Consider the following 18,311-nt stretch of genomic DNA (forward strand, 5'->3'; position numbering starts at 1 on the left):
AAGTGCGGGGGACGTGTCCCCCCCGTCCCCCCCGGTTGCTACGCCCCTGCTTGAATGAATCTCCGACACGACCACATTGTTTTGCTTATCCTATTTAGGTACAGTTTATTTCTTAAAAAAAAAAAAAAAAAGTGTAGACCAATGTGTTGTTTACCTTTGTCAATCTGTTCACCTTTACAGCCCATACTAGTTTTTTAAAGGGTTAGTTCACCCAAAAATGAAAATTCTGTCATTTATTACTTACCCTCATGCCGTTCCACACCCGTAAGACCTTCGTTAATCTTCAGAAGACAAATTAAGATATTTTAGCTGAAATCCGATGACTCAGTGAGGCCTGCATATGGAGCAGCAAGGAACACTTCCTCTCTCAAGATCCATAAAGGTACTAAAAACATATTTAAATTGGTTCATGTGAGTACAGTGGTTCAATATTAATATTATAAAGCGACGGGAATATTGTTGGAGCGCCAAAAAAACAAAATAACGACTTATATAGTGATGGCCGATTTCAAAACACTGCTTCATGAAGCATCGGCGCATAAATGAATCAGTGTGTCGAATCATGATTCAGATCGCGCGTCAAACTGCCAACGGCTGAAATCACGTGACTTTGGCGCAGATTCGATACACTGCTTCATCTGTGCTCCGATGCTTCCTGGCCATCACTAAATAAGTCGTTATTTTGTTTTATGTTTTTTTTGTCGCACCAAAAATATTCTCGTCGCTTTATAATATTAATATTGAACAACTGTACTCACATGAACCGATTTAAATATGTTTTTAGTACCTTTATGGATCTTTAGAGAGGAAGTGTCCATTGCTCCCTATGAAGGCCTCACGGAGCTATCGGATTTCAACTAAAATATCTTAATTTGTGTTCTGAAGATTAACGAAGGTCTTACGGTTGTAGAACGGCATGAAGGTAAGTAATAAATGACAGAATTTTCATTTTTGGGTGAACTAACCCTTTAAATTCTCTGTAATGTATGTAAATTCTATGTAGGCTAATATGCATTTTTATTCATACATGTTTGCAACAACATTTTAGTTGAAAATTTCATTTATTAGTTCTTTTTAGAATTAAATTGTACATAAATATGTTATAATGTCCCTTATTTTCCTATAAAGATCCAAGATCTTCCAATGCTGAAGTTGGCAGCCCTATTTACCACTGTCCAGTGATAGATGGACAGGTGAGGTATATATTTAGTATATATTTAGACAATTGGATTTGTATCTAAGTTTTGGGTTTTTTTTACCTTTGGGGGTTTTTTACAATTTATTATTACATGTTTTTTAGGGAGGAAAGGGCCACACAAATGGAACTGACGCTTATAAACACATAATATCATATATTTATTGTGTTAGCCTGAAGTTACACTTATGTGAGCTGACAGGTTTTGGTGACATTTTATAAAGTGGTGAGTATGTTATATCTTTTAGTCTGCTGTCACCAATGGAACATGTGCATTTGGTAACATTTACATTAGGGCGTTTTACATTGGTTCTGGCTTCCATTTAAATATAGAATGTTAACAAATTTGAGAAACCATGAACACAATACAGCCAAACATAAAATTGTAATAGCGTGCAATATTCACAAAACAATGTAGAGTGATTTTTGAAATATCTTATGACTTCATATTGCATTGTTAATTTGTTGAGCATGTCTAACATGCAGTTAGGCAACTACAATAGTCACACTGTCAGACATTAGGTGTGTGAGATCAGTCAACCAATCAGAGCTCAGGCATTGTAAAGCTTAAGCCTTTCTTTTCACAATAATTCTGTCTTGAAAAACAAAAACATATAGCTCTTAGTCCATAAATAGAACATTCACATTGTTTTCAAATGTATAAGGAGGAGTATGAATGTGTTTTTACGAGATACAGTAGCTGGCTAAGGATGATGTTTTTAATAGTACTGTTATTCTATTAACTCCACCAAAACACTTAACTGAATTATTTAAATTATTGACATTAGATTTGCTTTATCTTACACTCAAGGGTTAGCAGCACTCTTCTTTTGCCCATGAACGCTAGTACTTGACGTAGTGAAAAGTGTTGTGTGTAAGTGGCGATTATGCAGAATGGTTGCAATCAAGGCTCATGGGAACATTTTGGAGTAGATACTCTAATCAGACCAGAAAAACCCCAAATCAGAATGTCTGATTCTAAATGCAGTGGGATTAAAAAAAATCTTTAACCTTTTCTATACTTAGTAAGAATATCGTGAAATCATGTGTGCTTAATAACAGCAGAACTGAGCCGACCTTTGGAGGTAAAATTCTTCACTTTGCTCAATTATTAGTCGTTCGGCATCTTTTGTGTGGATTTTGAAGTCAGTACAGTGTGGTTTTGTTTTTCTCAGATATATACGAATCCTTCAAGGAGACTTTCCAAACACAGAGAGTGAGTGAAACATTAAGGATGCTGAAAAGAAAGGAGAAGATGAAAGGAACCTAATGGAGGAGTTTTCCATATTCCTGCCCAGATCAGCCTTGAACACATCCATAAACTGAACAACCGTAAAGCCTTTTATTATTAGGATAATGTCTTCCCCTTAGATCCTTTATTATTGAAATATGACTGGACTCTTCTCCTTTGTCCTATGATTAGCAGAGAGCAAATGTGTTTCTGATTACCTGAGGTGTGATTTTCTTTCTCGCCTAGTTGCATAAGCTTTTAAATTGATGCCCTTTTGTGCGGGTCCTTTTTAATCTGCCTTCGGTAAAAAATGGACGTGAACTTCATTGGCCAAATGGTTTGGAAAAACAATTTGGATTTCTTATCAACCATATTAGCCCTATCCAGTCTTCTGTTCTTATCAAAATGGAGCCCCTGTGTCAGCAGTAAAACAGCCCCTCTGGGCAGCCCAAGCTGCTAATCTATTTGCACTCTGAAGTGTATTCAATGGCACATGAGACTCGGAGAATTGAGACGTAGGAGGCTTTTCTGGCCCCTCGGGGATGAGATTAAAGAGGAAGGAGGCTGAGAACAGGTTTGCGCTTGTCTCTACTGTTCACACTTCCATCTCTAGTTTGTTGGGGCTGTTAATGATCCAGCCACACATGCCAACAATGTCACTTCTTCACTGCAAACCTGACTGAGCCAGAAATTTTATTTTGTTTTGCGTGTTAAAAATGTCTGTCATTCAGTGTTTCAAGTGGTTACATCCTAGCCCTTGTCCTTTCCTCAGCTGACCAGAACATATGCTGCTCTGAGTGGGCACAGGAGACTGTAGGGCACATTACAATGACAGAAATGTTATTGAATTCACCCAGCATTATGTCCTATGGTTTTATGTTAATTGTGATTGTATACCATTAGTTTGACATCTGTTAGCGTTAGAAATGTGTTATTTTTCTCCACTAAAGACTCATCATGAATCTCATCATGTTCAAGCGTTAAAGCTGCATTTGTCACAATGGGCCATCATTTTTTCAGACGTAAATATAGACTCTGGGGTGGGCTGCTAAATTAAGCGAGATGGACAATGAAAGGACTAAATTAAATGATTACAACAGACATCAAGGGGGTTGGGCACTTTTTCGCCGTAGTAACTGTTCCCCCTGACAACAGAGAGAGTGACAATTATATTCAGGGTCCTTCAATGCCAACCAGGTTTCTCTTGCTCACTTGCTCTATTTGGCTCCATTGAGCACCTGGGACGGCTGGGAACGCTGCCTGCACGCGGGAAAAAGCGGGAGCTGCTGACTCCGCACAGGCAAGACTGCTATTTTCTGACTCAAACATTCTGTCTGCAATGCTACGAATAGAACATTTCATTACGTTCAGATTAAGTTACGTGGTCAGAAATAAACGCGGCCTGGTTAAGGCTCTATCTTCCAGAAAGTTTCCAAGAATGTCTTAGGTGACACTATGTCTGTTTGCCATGATAATTGAGGTGTAGAGAAAACTGAGAGTTGTATTTATGCACTATAAAGTGTGTACTGTGAACTTAAATTGATGGATTTCATTGAATGTTGACATTTAGTCAAAGTAATTGATGTGCTTTTGTGAGAACATCAATTTGCTTTTTAGTGGGATAATTCACCCCAAAAATGAAAATCTTCATTTATTCATCTTCATGTTGATCCAAAACCAACTTTCTTCCTTCTGTGGAAAACAAAATAATTATTTTGAAGAATGTTTCGGAATTTTTTTGTCCATATGTTGAAAGTCAATGTGGGTCCAAAACAATATTGACTTTAATTGTTCGATGCTTGGTTAAGCAAAGTGTCACATTGCTTTTTGACCCTATGTAGCTCAGCAATATGAAGGGTTAACTGATGCTACAATCACTGCTTATTTGTTTGGTTGAAACTACTAGACTACAGGGTTAAAGACTTCCTATACTCTACTGTAGATGTGAAAGTCATTCTTTTTTTGTGTTTATTTGCAGAGGACATTTTGTCGTGGGCCCTATTAGAGCTGGTCTTGGTGGATCTGCTCCTGGTTAGGGGTACCAGGACAGGTGGATCACGCAGTTCATCCTGTCAGCATGGGTTCTGGCTCCTCCTCCTACACTTCCAAAACCATCTATTTGGATGTAGATGGCAAAGTGCAGAAAGTGAGTGTCTTCAATGTTTTAATGAACTGAATGTTTCAAACAAAGTTAGTTGTAGTCGTGAGATTTTAGATTACTATTGGTGGCTGACCATATGGGTTTTACATTGACAATAGTGAAACCAATATAATGTTGACTATTCATTGTTATTGAATGTACGCAAAATTGCTAACACATATTTTGCAAAATATTTAGTGAAAAATGCTGAAAAAATTGTTTATTATCCATTGACAAGGCTTGAAAAGGTCAAATACGGGCCTGGCTGGTGTATCGATCTATAACTAATATCTTAGACCTGAAATGCTGGCTCTAAGCCTTTAAAACATGATAATAAGCAGTTTGACATGGTACTAGTTAATCTGTCAAGAGGAGTGCTGGGAGATCAGTGTGCACAGGTTAAAAATAAAGCTGAAGTTGGCGTGTTCCGCAGGTGTGACTGACATTGCATGCTGTTGTGACACTTGACATATTGTTTTCTATTGTTTTCTCCTGTTGTTTCCTAGAGAATGACTGAAGAGCCTTTAATGGTTGTGTTAAGCCCAATTTACAGAACTCAAAGATGCTCAATCATACAATCATGATTGATTCATTGAAAATGTTTTACATCATTAAGATTTTTTTTTTTTTTTGTCACAAAATGTAGGAGGTTCTACAGTTTGTACAATATGAAAAGGGAATATGGCAGAACATGCATGTGTCAATTTCAGCACTTCTTCATCCTGAAGCTCACACAACATCCTAAGAGCTCAGAGAGACCAAGTAGACATTGAGAGTGGCATATGTTTACTGTAGTACAGGATCTGTTGGGGATCTGAGCCTGTCTACCACAGCTGCCTTTCACAATGCATTATTCATTTTATAATTTTAGTTTAATAATAGATTAATTTAAAAGAACTTATCAGTACCAAATAAACCATTAGAATATGTAACATTTTCCAGTTATTCGTAATAGTTACACAATAATTCAATGGTTTAGAGTCTGTAAAATTTTTTAAAATGTTTTTCAAAGGACTTTCTTATGCTCACGAAGGCTGCATTTATTTGATCAAAAAGCCATTACTCCAGTCTACAGTGGCACATGATCCTTAAGAAATATTTTTTGCTCAAGAAACATTATTACTTAATGCTTTGCTTTCATAGAAACCTTGATATATTTTTTCAGGATTATTTCATTAAATATAAAGTTCAAAATATCAGCATTTATTTTAAATGGAATTTTTTGTAACATTATAAATGTCTTTACTGCCACATTTGATCCATTTAATGTGTCCTTTTTGAATAAAAATATACATTTTTCAAAATAAACCTGATGACCCTAATGACCCCAAACTGTTAAACGGTGTAAATTCAAACATATATTTTAAATCTCTCATAATTTGTATAATCCCAGAAGAACATTTAATTGCTCAGAGGTGGCTCTGCCATAGCTTGGGAGATTTGGACGTAAGTTTTATTTTAGTGTGTCTGCAAATTTGAGTAAAGTGTAAAGAGTAAAACTCTATACATGGAGAAGAGATACATGTCAGATTATAAGAATGTTTTGGCAATGAAAGAACAAGAGAAGCAGGAGACTTAAAGAGTTAGTTCACCCAAAAATCTCATTATTTACTCACCCTCAAGCCATCCTAGGTGTATATGACTATCTTCTTTCGGACAAACACAATCTGTCGTCCCAAGTCGTCCCAAACGTCTTCCATTTAAGGATTTTGGAGGCCACTGTGCTCTTAGGAACCTTAAGTGCAGCAGAAATGTTTTTGTAACCTTGGCCAGATCTGTGCCTTGCCACAATTCTGTCTCTGAGCTCTTCAGGCAGTTCCTTTGACCTCATGATTCTCATTTGCTCTGACATGCACTGTGAGCTGTAAGGTCTTATATAGACAGGTGTGTGGCTTTCCTAATCAAGTCCAATCAGTATAATCAAACACAGCTGGACTCAAATGAAGGTGTAGAACCATCTCAAGGATGATCAGAAGAAATGGACAGCACCTGAGTTAAATATACAATGTCACAGCAAAAGGTCTGAATACTTAGGACCATGTGATATTTCATTTTTTCTTTTTTAATCTGCAAAAATGTCAACAATTCTGTGTTTTTCTGTCAATGTGGGGTGCTGTGTGTATATTAATGAGGGGGAAAAAAATAACTTAAATGATTTTAGCAAATGGCTGCAATATAACAAAGAGTGAAAAATGTAAGGGGGTCTGAATACTTTCTGTACCCACTGTATTTAAAAATATCTTTGCTCTTCCAATTGGTGGCGAGATTTTGAAGCCCCCAAAAATGCATCCATCCATCATAAAAATATTCCATATGGCTCCAGGGGGTTAATAAAGGCCTTCTGAAGTGAAGCAATGAGTTTTTGTAAGAAAAATACCCATATTTAAAACTTTATACACTAAAATAACTAGCTTCTGGCAGACGACCCCTGACGCAATGTATGATGTAGGATGTAAGAGTAGCTTAAGCTTAGATGCCTCTCACAATTTAAACAAATAGGGCTGGGCAACAAACTCAAGCTTTAAGAGGGATAGATGCAAAACCACGCCCTCCATTCACTGCCATTATAAAGCTTGGAAGAGCCAGGATATTTTTTAAATGTTTTAGTCTGAAAGTAGATAGACATATATACCAAGGATGGCTTGAGGGTGAGTAAATCATGGGACAATTTTCATTTTTGGGTGAACTATCCCTCTAAGCCACAGTCTCAATCTAATCTCATGCTGCCTATTGAGATGTTAAAGATATTTAATTTAATGTAACACTGTTACTTGCTTTAAAATCCCACAACATTTTCAATGACATTTCACAATTCTTATCTCAAGATACATATTTGAGTTGCGTTGTAGTGTACGTTTTCTCATTGTTGTACAGGTATGACGACAAATACAGACATAATACTGTAAACACACCCTTATTTGTCCTTCATAGGTACTTTTCAGTCGTCACTGCAGCCCATGTGATATCAAAGAACTGCTGTGTTCCTCCTCCAACATCCCTAGGTCTGTATATCACTGATATCACCACTAATCAACACCTCCATCAATCCATTTTGCAAACCTGCAGTGGTTGAGAATGAGGTTCTCTGTAGTGGACAGCATGTTCAATGGTTAACATAATAAATCCAGCTTATTTCTCTTTTTATTTCTTCTGTCTATAGGAACACTGCTATAATGATGGTGAACCCTGAAGGTGCTTTTGTGTCCATCGATCCCACAATGCCCACCAACACCTCTAAGTAAAACAACTCCTGGCCCTTGTTGTTTGTATAAGCAGTTATGTTAATTTTCAGTTTGATCTGTCAGTTAATAATCCCATTTTGTCCTTTTAGCTCCCTGTACAAAGTCATTCCTTTGTCTACCGGCCAGCTGGGAGGTAACATGCATCATTTTTGTTGTTTTTCGCAGTGTTTGACTCTTATTTATAACCTTTAGTATCTTAGATCTACATTCACTCATAATGTTTCGAGCCAAGAGTTGTTCTGCCTTGATTTATAGCCTGTGTATTTAACTCCACAGAAAAGGAAGATATGTTTCAGAATGTGCTCTCACAGGTAGCAGAGCAGTTCAGCAGGTAACGGACATGTTTGTTTTCCCATGGGCTGGAGATGAATCTTTATCACCGTAATGTTTCTGTACTAACAGCAGGCAAATCTTTTTTGTTTTTCTCTCTACAGAGCGTTCAGGATCAACGAACTGAAAACGGAAGTGACCAACAGACTGGCTATGCTGGAGAAGAGAGTAGAACGTATGTAATGACAATGTTATGGTTTGCTTTTGTCTTATTTTTTTCTTGCTCAGACTTAGAGTTAAGTCTGGAATATACTACACAAATTTTAACATCTAAACAGGTTTTAAAACACCAAGAATCATTCACTTGCCGATATTGTAAGTGATTACAGAAAGAACTGGACGTCATACAGTAAACGGCTGAGGATCACACAGGGCATTTTCACACCTGAGCTTTTTTCAAGCTGACCATTTTCAAGCTTGAGCTTTTGTTTCAGAACCTGGTGCGTTTTCTCCCTTAGTTTAAAACCAAAGGGTGCCTCTTCATCTTAAAATGTTAAGTAATTGCTTTTCTTTGTGCATTGCAAGAATGCAGTCCCAACAAAGCCTTGATTCCCGCTCTAACTTAATTATATATATAGTCCCTGTTTTGGAACAAAGCAAACAATCTACAGGCCTGAAAACTCCAGACTTTCAAATCATTCTGAACACAAAAAAAACTTGCACCTTGTTGCTAGGAGATGCATGACAAATGAAAACAATAACGTTGCATGCAAAATCGAATACTTCCCTACTATATAGAATGCGAAAAACAGTATAGCAACAGAGTAGTATATCCGAATACATATCATTCGAAAAACAGTATTCGAAAAAAGTACCCAGTTGACCTACTACTTTCACCAAGTTTCTGAATTGTGATTCTCATAAGCTGTTTTGGCATCCCTCCACGTCCCCAACTCCACCAACATAATTTAGGCATCTTTGCTGCCTACTCGAGCCCAATGCATTTAACCTTAATAGCTTTAAGATTATATGGACAAATTAATTCGTGAAACACTATATAATCAACTCAAATATGTCAACTTCAACTGTCTAAAATCTGTAGATTAGCTTATTTGGCAACTATCGTTGACTCATCCAGACTGCAAATTGGAACAAAAAGCTAGGCAAAAGTTAGGGATTTAAACTAAGCCTAGGTATTTAACTTCAATATGCATAATTATACCTCAAATCATGCAGCTTGTTGAGGTGTTGTGATATTACTTTTCTAAGCCTTTATGCTTCTATTGAAGATCCTGAGGAGGAACCTGGGACATATCTAGGGACGCAAATATCATAAAGATTTGGGGTGGGCTCTTTTGATCTAGCGGCGACATAGGCATGTGAGAAACATCTGCAACTGCATAGCAACAGCTTGGCTACAAACATCTTAGCACACGCTTCTTATTATTTTGATGATCTCTACAGTGGAGGGGTTGAAGGTCGTGGAGATTGAAAAGTGCAAAAACGACCTGAAGAAACTGAGAGATGAGATGACGTCCAGAGCAGGAGGAAGGTAAGTGAAAGAAAACATTTTCCAAAGAAAATCAAAGCAAGCGTGACAATCTATCCGCTTATCCATCTAGAGCCGCCATCATGCGGTTCTTTTCCAAACTGGAAACATAAATGTATCTAAATGACTAATCCACCGATCTCCTTTTAGAGTGAATTGTCCATGCAAATACAATTTCTCAGACGACGGAAAGAAATTAACTCCTAGACGTGATGTCCCCAGCTACCCAAAGGTGCTTTAAAGTTTTATGACGTGCTTTGATTGAATTATGGGCCCTGCGGGAGAACATTTTGTCTCTCTCTGTGTGGTATTAATCTCTATTAGTCTTGATTTCCTCAGTACACACTTTCTCAGGAGACCATTGAAGCACTGAAGAAACCAACCTTTGATGTTTGGCACTGGGAGCACAATGAAGTGAGTCTAACTTGGTGGGATATACTGTACATTTTGAGGTGAAATGATGCATACATGCTCTTTTTTCATGGTTTACTGTTTATTCGTCAGATGCTGAGCTGCCTGGAGTACATGTACCATGACTTAGGCCTTGTGAAGGAGTTTAACATGAACCCAATTACTCTCAAACGCTGGCTGGTAAGAAAATTAGTATAATTGTATAAATTAAAGGGTGCAAGAATGGTGAATTTTCCAGTTTAACAGCTTCACGATTCTTTTTATATGTTCTCAGCTGGGCATTCAGGAAAATTACCGCAGCAACCCGTTCCATAATTTTCGCCATTGTTTCTGCGTGAGTCAGATGATGTATGGCATGATCCACCTCTGCAACCTCCAGGTGAGAACTTTTACGTACGTAGCAATTAGTAGAGCAATTACTGTGGAACAGTAAAAGTGGAAACCTGTGTGTGTGTGTGGCCCACAGGAAAAGCTCACACTGACAGATCTGGGCATTTTAATGACTGCTGCCGTGTGTCACGACTTAGACCACCCTGGATACAATAACACGTAAGATCTTCGCTTCTGTGTAATTATGCTCTCGAGTCAGTTCTCATAAAAAAACATACAGGTGTACTCAGGTATTTGCCTGCACGTTCATGATGACAATTTTACAGTCCTATTATATCTGTGCTGTTTATCTTAGTAAACATTCCCATTACATATGACAAGGTAATCTAGCGCTTTCACTGGCTTTTCTTATGCAGGTATCAAATCAATGCTCGCACTGAGTTGGCAGTGCGCTACAATGACATCTCGCCGCTAGAGAATCACCATTGTGCTGTGGCCTTCCAGATACTTTCATTGCCGGAGTGTAACATATTTGCCAATGTGGACCCAGAGGCCTTTAAACAGATCCGACAGGTATAGCACAAAATATCAACTCCCTTTTAAGCGATCTTAGGACCCGTTCACACAGAACGCATTTTTGCATTTAAAAATGTGAGACATAGGGTAGTGAAATGAAAAAACAAAACAAAAAAAAGACATAGTAAGACACTCTTTTTTGGCCAATGAATCTCAATCAGAATAGTGTAGGGATGTGGAAATACTAGAGTTTGCAACTATAACTGTACATAAGCATTTATTAGACAAGGGAACATCTGTTTTGATACATTTATAGACAGAAAATGAATTATTGTTATATAGCTCAACACGTTTAGTCTTATTGTTTAAATCTAATTTTCTTGATTTTTTTTGCTAGTACCGTGCTTTACCACGCCTCAGAGAAAAACACTATTTTGTCAAGTAGCTAACATAGCATAAACAGATGCAGCTTTATTTTTAGTAACAGTAATACAGAATTTTCTCCATCATACAATATGTTTTAAAATGAATTGCATGCCATTTATCAACACAAGCCATCCAGTATTTAATATGATATTCTTAAATCGATCTAACTTACTGCAGTGTGCAACAAGTGTCTCACAGCAGCCGCCGAGCGAACGCACAGAGTAACCTTAATCATTTTCAACACACACAAATGTATCTAATATGATAAACAGAGCTGTGTTACCTCATACTCATGACCGGAAAAGCGGCGCCGGCGACTGTCATAATAAAAGTTCTGCTGTTCACGGCGTGTGTTGTGCAATCGCTCCAGCGGCCTCGGTCAGCTCCCACAACACTCGGTCCTGCTCTGCTTCATACTACAGTAACGTTAATAATCGCGTCCATGAACATGATTTCTGTCCGAGTCCTATCCCGTTTTTTTTCCACCGGCTGTGAGGTGAAGACCACACGTCCCAAGATTCCTCGCCCAAACTTGCCGTCATCAAGCTACACCTTTGTTTTGAATAGGTGACCTCTAGCGGACGAAAAAATACATATTGCACCTTTAATAATCAATTCAAAAGGAATTTATACCTGTATGATATTGTTTTGCAGTAAATATTATATTTTAAAGGAATTTGTATATATGTGTTTATTATATGACAATGTATTGGTCAGGCTATCATCACACTGATTTTGGCCACAGATATGGCCAGGCATGGCGAGATTCTGGACTCGTTCAAGCACAAAGTGGACAATTTTGACTTCACCAATGAGGAGCATGTGACTTGCGTATGTACCGTACACCCTCCCTGCCAAAAAACACATCTTAAACCAGTCTATGATGGTTTTCTTGTATTTATCTGGTCAGTTTTAGAGGGGTTTGGGACACATTTGTAAAGGTGTAAAGACTTTAGAGACCTGCTTGTCAAAAAGCTACACCGGTATAACACCAGTTTGGCAAGACTGGTGGACCTGTTTTTAAAAAGTTAAGACCAGCCTAGACCTGCTAAGACCAGTAGAAAGATGTGTTTTCCAGCAGGGATATAGCATGAATTTGACAAGTAAAGTTTGACAAGTAAAGTAAAGATTTGTTGTTGTCATGTGTTCAGTTGAAGATGGTCCTTATCAAATGTTGTGACATTTCCAATGAAGTCCGGCCTACAGAGGTGGCAGAGCCGTGGGTGGACTGTCTGCTGGAGGAATACTTCATGCAGGTTTGCCGACTCTCCATCTTGTGTTGTAATTGCTCTACAGTGACAGGTGGGTTTGTTTATGCTGTCTTGTCTTTGTTCAGAGTGATAGAGAGAAATCCGAGGGGCTTCCTGTGGCACCTTTCATGGATCGAGACAAAGTCACCAAGCCCACAGCCCAGATCGGCTTCATTAAATTTGTCCTCATCCCCATGTTTGAATCTGTCATGAAGGTAGGTGAAATAAGTAATCTTTGGTGTTCATTCAAACATTAAAGTAGTAGTTCAGCCAAAAATCCAAATTCTGTCATTTTCTCACCCTTATATGTTCCTCTCAGCTGTTCCCTCAGATTGAAGAGATTATGGTGCAGCCTCTCAGAGACTCGCGGGACCACTATGAGGAGCTGAAGCAAATTGATGATGCCATGACCGAGGTAAAAGCTCCTTAACTCATAGTTATAGTTTACTAGTTTACTGGTAATGTTTTTGAGCATAAGTCTCTTATGGCTGAATTTATTTGATCAATTTATTCCTTATACTTCACTCTTCATTGTCACTTGATCCTTCAAAATCATTTTAACATGCTGATTTGGTTCTAAGAAACATTTCTTATCATTATTAATGTTGAAAACAGTTGTGTTGCTTAATATTTTGTTTAATATTTTCAGGATTCTTTGAATCAATTGAAAGGTAAAAAGAAAAGCATTTATTTGAAACTATTATAACATTATAAATGTCTTTACTGGCACTTTTGATCAATTTAATGCATCCTTGCTGAAAAAAAAAAATATTAGGTTCTTAAAAAACAACAACTTTTGAACAGTAATATGTTTGTGAATGTGTGTGTGCACGTATATATAATGTACAGTACCTGTCAAAAGTTTGGACACATTACTATTTTTAATGTTTTTGAAAGAAGTCTCTTATGTTCATCAAGCCTGCATGCAGAAATATTGCGAAATATTAAAATTTAAAATGTTTTTCTGTTTTAATATACTTTAAAATATAATTTAATTCTGTGATACAAAGCTTTTTTTCAGTTTTCATCAGCCATTACTCCAGTCTTCAGTGTCACACGATCCTTCAGAAATCATTCAAATATGCTGATTTATTATCAATGTTGGAAACATTTGTGCTGCTTAATATGTTTTTGGAACCTACACTGTAAAAAAAAAAAAAATCCCAGTAAAATTTACGGTAAAAAACCGGCAGCTGTGGTTGCCACGTAAAAAAATCTGTTAAATTTACGGTAAAATAACGTATTTCATTAACTGATAAAATGTTAATTTACCAACCTAATGAAGTACTAATATCTGTTTTGTGCCTTTATTATACACTGACAGTCACCAAACACAGTGGTGATAAGAGTCACATGATGAATCAAAGTTCATCATAAGCTGAGAAGAACAACACTAACATATAGAAGGTGCACACAGTGTCATTCACACACACACTAAACACCATCATGGTAACATGCATGAAATTTTAAAAATGCAATAAACATTAATTTAACAACATTACATGTAACATAAAACCCTAATGTACATAACTGATTAGAAAAAAATGAGAAAAACTAAGAAGAAACATAACTAAGAAGAAAATAACTAAGTTATTTCAACGAAAATATATCAAATGTGAAGTGTCACGCAGGGAATTGTGGGAATGTCAATTTACGGTTTTTCACTGTAAATTTTACAATGAATTGTTATTTTTCACTTCCAAAAACTGTGAATTTAACGGTATTTTACCGTAAATTTACATTAAATGTACCGTTAGATCTATTACAGTTATTCACCGTATATAGTACGGAAACTTTCTGTAAACCAATTGGCAGTTTTTCACCGCAGCAGTCTTTTACTGTTAAAATCACGGTCATTTTTTACAGTGTATGACACTTTTTTTCAGGATTCATTTCATTTATTCAAAATAGAAATCTTTTCTCACAATATGTCTTTACTATGGCTTTTTTTTTTATCAATTTAACATATTCTTGCTGAATAAAAGTATTAATTTCTTTGGGAAAAAAAGAAAGAAAAAAATGACTGACCCCAAACTTTTGAAAGGTAGTGTATATTGTTACAAAGATTTCTATTTTAAATAAGCAGCACAAATGTTTCTAACATTGATAATAAATCATCATATTAGAATGATTTCTGAAGGATCATGTGACTGAAGACTGGAGTAATGATGCTGAAAATTGAGCTTTGCATGACAGAAATAAATTATATTTTAAAGTATATTAAAATAGAAAACCGTTATTTTAAATTATAATAATTTTTCACAATACATCTGTTTTTTCTGTATTTCTGGTCAAATAAATCCAGCCCTGGTGTGACTTCTTTCAAAAACATTAAAAATAGAAATGTGTCCAAACTTTTGACTGGTACTGTATGTACAAATATACATGCAAATGTATGTAACTATCTGTGTAGTCCCATCTTGCTAACATAAAGGTGTGTTTTTTGTTCAATGAGGCACAGAAGAAAAAAACAGAAAATATGTCATTAGGAGGGAAGAAGAAATAAGCACTTCTGCGAGTGTAACGATACTGTGTAAGTATTTGCTACAAGTCTTTGACTTGATACATTATACACTGAGTGCAGTATTTTGTCCTTTCCATATGCCAGAAAGCCATTCATTTTACTATTACGCGCTTTAAAGGGATAGTTCACACAAAAATGAAAATTTTATGTTTATCTGCTTACCCCCAGCGCATCCAAGATGTAGGTGAGTTTGTTTCTTCAGTTGAACACAAATGCTGATTTTTAACTCCAACCGTCTGTCAGTCAAATAATAAGAGTGGACGAGAACTCGAACGATAAGAGTCTAAAACACTTCCATAGACAAGTCCAAATTAAACCCTGCGGCTCGTGACGACACATTGATGTCTTAAGACACGAAACGATCGGTCTGTGCGAGAAACCGAACAGTATTTATATCATTTTTTATCTCTAAAACACCACTATGTCCAACTCCGTTCATCACTCGCTTAGTGAGGTCTGATCGCGCTCTGACAACGACAGTGATGTCTCGCGCATATACTTCAATGAGTGCTAGACATCACTGCCGCTGTCAGAGCGCGATCAGACCTTACGAATCGAGTGCTGAATGTAGTTGGACATAGTGGTGTATTAGAGGTAAAAAATGATATAAATACTGTTCGGTTTCTCACACAAACCGATCGTTTCGTGTCTTAAGACATCATTGTGCCGTCACGGGCCGCAGGGTTTAATTTAGACTTGTCTATGGAAGTGTTTTAGACTCTATAGTTCGAGTTCCCGTCCACTCTTATTATAAGACTGACAGACAGCAGCGGTTGGAGTTAAAAATCATCTTTTGTGTTCAACTGAAGAAACAAAGTCACCTACATCTTGGATGCGCTGGGGGTAAGCAGATAAACATCAAATTTTCATTTTTGGGTGAACTATCCCTTTAAGTTTCATCCCTTTACTTGCATTAAACTGGTATCTTCCTAATCTGTGAGCTTGATGCTCTGGTGATGGTCTGATGTGTTTTCATGTGTAATTTCAGGAGACCCATCTGCACTGTGGACAGAGTTTCCAGTGTGAGGATCTGTGAGACACTGGGCTGGTGTTGACGACCACTGAATCAAATGGGTCACCTGATCGACTCATGAAATCACGAGTCGCTTCCATTTGCCAACAGACTGCTAGGCCAGTCTGATTCTTTCTTTTTGGCATCAATCAGTTTTAAAGCCTTTTCGGCTGATATGGGCATATATTCATTCAGTTTTAATCCTGTTTGTTTGGTTTTTTGTTCTATTTACAGTGTTCAACGAGAAAAAAAATGCATTTCTATTGCATGTACGTAGTATGTAGTCATCTGAACGTTTTGTGGTCCCAAAGCAATTAAGATACCAGATTACAGCATGACGTATAACCATAACTAGTGCCTTTTAAAAATGTGTTTTGAGGATTATAAAAGGTCAGCATGACATGATACTGTTCCTTTGTCAACTATTTCTCTCCTGAGTTCCTTTTAGAACATACCAGTTCACATTTTAGGCGGTTTTGTGGTTTGCACAATACCACTTGGAAACCATAATATCAGATTTTAAGGATACCCGAGAACTCCTTTTGCAGAGTTTTGGTTCAGTTTCCAAACTAGATGTGTTTCCCATTATTTATTTGGATATTGAGGTTTGAAATCAATGCATTTCCACTAGAACATCCAGATAAAATATACAATTAAACCAAAAATTCTATCATAATTTACTCAATGTCATAACTACAGAACACAAAAGAAGATGTTTTGAAAAATGGGATCCAGTGTTGTTTTGGACCCTTTTGACCTTTATTGTATGGAACAAAAACATTTTTCAAAATGTCTTCTTTTATGTTCTGCGTAAGAAAAAAGTCATACAGATTTTGAGCGACATAACATAAATTGCAGAATTTTAATTTTAAACACCAGAAGTCATACCTTCTAACCACATTCAGTATTTCTACCCTGCGGCGCCTTGTTCTCACCATTTTTTTTTTTTTTTTTGTTCTCTGTATCCTATTTACTCTGGTTTGCTTCTAATACTTCCTCAAAATAAGACAATAAAGTCTGTGGGAGTTATGCCTCCTGGCTGTTCTTTAGCAGGGCTGTTCTTTTCTCCTTTTATCAACGTGGTAATAAAAACTCTTGCCAGGAGGTCACATGTGTTCGCTATTATGACAAGGTTAGGCCTGTACGCATCATTTCATTCATATGCTTCACTGTCAGTGTTTGGCGTCTTCGTCTATAGATCAGCACATTTTGATGGATGGAGATCACGGCATATTTCCTTCACTAAGGGCTGCTTAACTTGTTGAAACAGGACTGGGGTGTGAAGTTTGTGATTGCAAGCTATCAATTAAAGCAGATTTTAAGAGGTGAATGGAAAGTGGTATGTAAATAGGCTTGGTTTTGAGTCACATGACCCTAAAGCACATGTACAAATTACATAGTGCAGTTCGTCTGTCATTGTTGCTGGTGCACAGACTGGAACATGTACGTCTGAACCTGTTTTTAAAGTCATGCTTTTTCCATCCCGACAGGAGACGCTGGATATGTTTGTGCCTTTGGCTTGTTTTCATGATAAATCGCATCATTTTATATGAATTTCTTCATCTTGTTGCCTCTATTAGATAATGAGCCTCAATTTAAGCTTTCAGTTATCCATCTGCTGGCATGTCTTGCTTTGTCTCCACTCGACTGTGACATATTGAGTTCACAGATTATCAAAGTCTGTTTCATCACCCGCTTCAGAGAAATGAAATCATTTATTTGAATCAAAACAACGCTCATTCTGATTCCAATGCATCCAGGCACACCCTTGCTTTTAGCTACATGCAAGATATATATACACTTTGATTGCTCTCGAGTGGAAGAAGCATCCTTTACATATTCCAAAAAGTCCCAACATTACTTTATTCTTCCCATACTAATTAAGAATCAACAAAACAGGGTTTAAAATAATTTTGAGTTGTTTTGTACCCCGAAGGCGCAGACTGACCCATTAAGATGTGTTTTTTTTAGTTCTGACATCTTCCTGTGCTTTACTGACTGTTCACAGGGTGGCAATATTTCTCTAAAGAGCTCTTTTGTGCTTTCCACTCAGACCACTCAAAGAAGGGCAATTACATGACAAAAGAAAAATTCTCAAGAGTTGAAACTTAAAACGGTAAAAAAAGTCACACCCAGACATATAAAAGCCTGGTTTTTGGTCATATAATAAACCTACTGTGTTGGTATTGTAGAATATGGCACCATTTACTATATC

The 18,311-nt window shown here is 37.0% G+C and overlaps 1 protein-coding gene across 3 annotated transcripts; it reads left to right on the forward strand.

The window, feature by feature from the left end:
• Positions 1–27: 27 nt before the first annotated feature.
• Positions 28–17,140, forward strand: pde9ac (phosphodiesterase 9ac). 3 transcript variants are annotated; one of them, XM_048161349.1, is made up of 25 exons: positions 28–98; positions 1,129–1,193; positions 1,301–1,421; positions 2,222–2,280; positions 2,371–2,527; positions 4,405–4,572; positions 7,498–7,568; positions 7,727–7,804; positions 7,898–7,941; positions 8,085–8,139; positions 8,243–8,313; positions 9,543–9,630; positions 9,778–9,859; positions 9,967–10,041; positions 10,132–10,218; positions 10,313–10,417; positions 10,505–10,587; positions 10,785–10,941; positions 12,028–12,141; positions 12,462–12,566; positions 12,647–12,775; positions 12,880–12,975; positions 13,210–13,231; positions 15,016–15,093; positions 16,073–17,140. In XM_048161349.1, coding segments are annotated over exons 6-25 (1,611 nt in total). In that variant the 5' UTR covers positions 28–98; positions 1,129–1,193; positions 1,301–1,421; positions 2,222–2,280; positions 2,371–2,527; positions 4,405–4,503; the 3' UTR covers positions 16,075–17,140. The 3 variants fall into 3 exon arrangements, with proteins under 3 accessions (XP_048017306.1, XP_048017307.1, XP_048017309.1); XM_048161350.1 differs by lacking the exon at positions 13,210–13,231; XM_048161352.1 differs by lacking the exon at positions 13,210–13,231 and having other exon boundaries at positions 15,022–15,093.
• The last annotated feature ends 1,171 nt before the right edge of the window (positions 17,141–18,311 follow it).

This window comes from Megalobrama amblycephala, linkage group LG16 (assembly GCF_018812025.1).
Source record: "Megalobrama amblycephala isolate DHTTF-2021 linkage group LG16, ASM1881202v1, whole genome shotgun sequence".
NCBI classification, from domain to species: domain Eukaryota; kingdom Metazoa; phylum Chordata; class Actinopteri; order Cypriniformes; family Xenocyprididae; genus Megalobrama; species Megalobrama amblycephala.

What these genes read in the sequence shown, in the direction of transcription:
- pde9ac (XM_048161349.1), top strand. Translation starts at nt 4,504, where the DNA reads ATGGGTTCTGGCTCCTCCTCCTACACTTCCAAAACCATCTATTTGGAT. An exon ending in CCTTTAAACAGATCCGACAG is followed by an intron (nt 10,942 to 12,027) that starts GTATAGCACAAA and finishes TGTATTGGTCAG; the next exon opens with GCTATCATCACACTGATTTT. An exon ending in TTCTTTGAATCAATTGAAAG is followed by an intron (nt 13,232 to 15,015) that starts GTAAAAAGAAAA and finishes TTGTTCAATGAG; the next exon opens with GCACAGAAGAAAAAAACAGA.